Source organism: Panthera tigris, chromosome D1, assembly GCF_018350195.1.
Source record: "Panthera tigris isolate Pti1 chromosome D1, P.tigris_Pti1_mat1.1, whole genome shotgun sequence".
Classification (NCBI taxonomy): domain Eukaryota; kingdom Metazoa; phylum Chordata; class Mammalia; order Carnivora; family Felidae; genus Panthera; species Panthera tigris.
This window is the reverse complement of record NC_056669.1, coordinates 61,506,408-61,509,412: the sequence shown is the minus strand read 5'-3', so window position 1 is coordinate 61,509,412 and position 3,005 is coordinate 61,506,408. Positions and strand designations below refer to the sequence as shown.

Here is a 3,005-nt window from a genome sequence, read left to right as displayed (position 1 = left end):
GCTATTAATTAATAACAATTAAAGCAAGAATACAAATAAAGCTATCATTTGTCAAGCATTTATTATATACCAAGCACTTTCATACTATATATATATATATATATATATATATATAATATATATTTATACATATTGTATGTATTATAAAATATATATTATAGAATATATAATACATATCTCTCATACACACATTAAGGAGAAAATGCAAGTGGATACTGAGAAAAGTCCTGTTTGGATGGGAAACTCCAAATAACTTATCACCCTTACCCTAATCAATTTCTCCTGAGACGGTGGAGGACCAGAAGATATTGAATAATAGGTAGAAGAAGGTGGGGTGGCTGTTACTGTAGATTTCTAAGAAAAGAAATCAAAGGTGCGTTTGAGTAGAGCATGTATGTGAATTAATTGGGACATAGATGATAATAGCATGGCGATAACTGGAAGACGTAGAGACGAGGTTAGGGTGAACATAGGATCAATTAATAGATACAGAAAGGGATTAAGTTAAGGTCAAGTTGAGAACACTTATTTAGATTCCTTGGCAAAATGTGAAAACATCTGTTTAGCCCCTTCCCAAATCTGCTTGGTCCTTGCTCCATAAATAATAGGATTGAGCATAGGCGGGATGACCACATAGAGGTTGGCCAGGAGGATATGGACATAGCGTGGGATGCGTCTCCCACCGAACCTGTAGGCAAAGACAGAGAAAAGGGCAGGGATGTAGAAGAGTAGGATGACACAGACGTGGGAGCCACATGTGCTCAGGGCCTTGGACCGGGCATTTCGAGAAGGGAGGCGGAAGACAGCTCGGAGGATGTGAATGTAGGAAACAGCGATAAGGATGATGTCCAGGCCTGTGGAGAGTAGGGCAGCTGCCAACCCGTACCAGACATTGATGGAGATATCAGAACAAGACAGACGGGCGATGCCCATGTGCTCACAAAAAGTGTGTGCAATGATGTTGATCCGGCAATAGCGCAGGCGCTTGAGAAGAAAGATGGATGGAAACATGATGATGAGGCTGCGGGTCAGGGTGGCAGCGACGATCTTCCCAATGACGGTGCTCGTGAGGGCTGTGGTATATCGCAGAGGGGAGCAGATGGCCACAAAGCGGTCAAAAGCCATGGCCAGCAGGACTGCAGAGTCGGCCACAAAGAGGAAGTGGATGAAGAACATTTGGGTGAGGCAGCCATCAAAGGAAATGTGGCTGGAACCTAGCCAGAAGTTGGCCAGTGTTTTGGGCATCGTGGAAGTGGAGAGCAAGATATCTGCACTGGCCAGCATGGACAGGAATATGTACATGGGCTCGCGCAGGCTTGGCTGCGAGAGGACGATACCAATTAAAATGCCGTTGCCTGCCAGGGCGGCTACATACATGGCGCAGAAGGGGATGGAGAGCCAGATGTGCAGGTGCTCCAGCCCAGGGATGCCAGTGAGGAGGCAGCCTGTCGTACGAGTGTCAGAGTCGTTCACGGCAGCCGTGCTCCTGGCAGATGAAAGGGCCATGATTTTCTTCAGAGCCCTCGCCTGTGCCAGAGGGGAAACATAACTTCAGACTTTGTACACACTAGCAGAGTGAACAGTTGCAAACTCTTGCAAACAACCACAAGGTCTGTACACACAGGTCCTACAACCACTATGGGGTCGGCACAGGCATATTCTCTGTAGACAATTACACACGGGCTCTGCACGATGTGCACGGTTATAGACCCTGCCCACAGAAAGGCTCTGTGTTCTTATTCAGAGGTTTTCAACATAGTTTTTTTTTTTTTAACGTTTATTTATTTTTGAGACAGAGAGAGACAGAGCATGAACGGGGGAGGGTCAGAGAGAGGGACACACAGAATCTGAAACAGGCTCCAGGCTCTGAGCTGTCAGCACAGAGCCCGACGCGGGGCTCGAACTCACGGACTGTGAGTTCGACCTGAGCCGAAGTCAGACACTCAACCGACCAAGCCACCCAGGCGCCCCTCGACATAGTTTTAAGAGCTTTGTGGGGCTCGAAAACCTTGCCAGACTCAGTACAGTGTCACAGGTTCTGAAAAGAACAGGAATAGCTAGAACACCAAAACAATCTCTATAATCTCTCCAGGTATGTGAACTGTAATGAACTCTGCAAAAGCTCAGGCTCTGCACAGAAGGGCCACAGTCTGCCACCAAGCAACAGTTACCTCTTCTTATCAGACCATGTGGAAGAGTAGGATTGGGGGCTGTGGGCACTGCAGACACTATATCTCTTTCCCCCATCACTGATGCTCTGACAAGTATGGAGGCGGTGAAGGCAGCTGTGGCATTTAGAAAGAACACTAGACATTATGTGCAAAAAAACAAACAAAAAAAAATCCTGGGTCAGAGATCTGCTCTGTCAATTACACTGTGTAATTTTGGACACTTCACTGTGGTTTCTAAGAAACAATTTTCTGATCTTTTAAATGAGCATGATTGTTGTCCTATTGGCATATCACATGAGATTTTGTCTTTGGAAGCCTTATTAAACTGTGTGGTGCCTCCTTAATCACCCATCTGGCTCTGAAGTGTGATGCATTCACCAGGAACAAGAAGGAAGGTGTGGTGTGATGCTTCAGAAGGTGAGGTCCTCTGATCAGCATCACCAGCATCATTAGGGAACTTGCAGATTCTTGAACCCTACCACAAATCTCATGAGTCAGAACCTGGGCTTCGAGGCAGCAATCTACTTTTTAGCGAGGCCACCAGGTGACTCTGACTCATGCTAAAGTTTCTGAGCCACTGATACAAGACTTTTTCCCTTTCCTCCGTGTCTGGTCCAGATGCCCATCCCATCTTCCGGGATCAATAGCTTCTCAGTTCCGACTGGTTTTGCAGCATTCTCCCTGGAAATGCCTAGACTTCTGCTGCATCTAACCAGTGTGATCCTCAGCTCACATGGTCAGGATGTGGAGAAAATGACAGGACCATACAGTCGGTACTACGAATTAAGCCACTTGACCCCTCAGCCCTCTCCAACGTTCTCACAACGAACGTAC

The 3,005-nt window shown here is 46.5% G+C and overlaps 1 protein-coding gene across 1 annotated transcript; it reads right to left on the bottom strand.

The window, feature by feature from the left end:
* Positions 1-344: 344 nt before the first annotated feature.
* On the bottom strand, positions 345-1,530 carry LOC102958012 (olfactory receptor 52B6). The gene has a single exon (XM_007092236.3). It carries the CDS (start codon positions 1,504-1,506, stop codon positions 526-528), a length of 981 nt encoding a protein of 326 aa, XP_007092298.2. The 5' UTR covers positions 1,507-1,530; the 3' UTR covers positions 345-525.
* Positions 1,531-3,005: the final 1,475 nt, after the last annotated feature.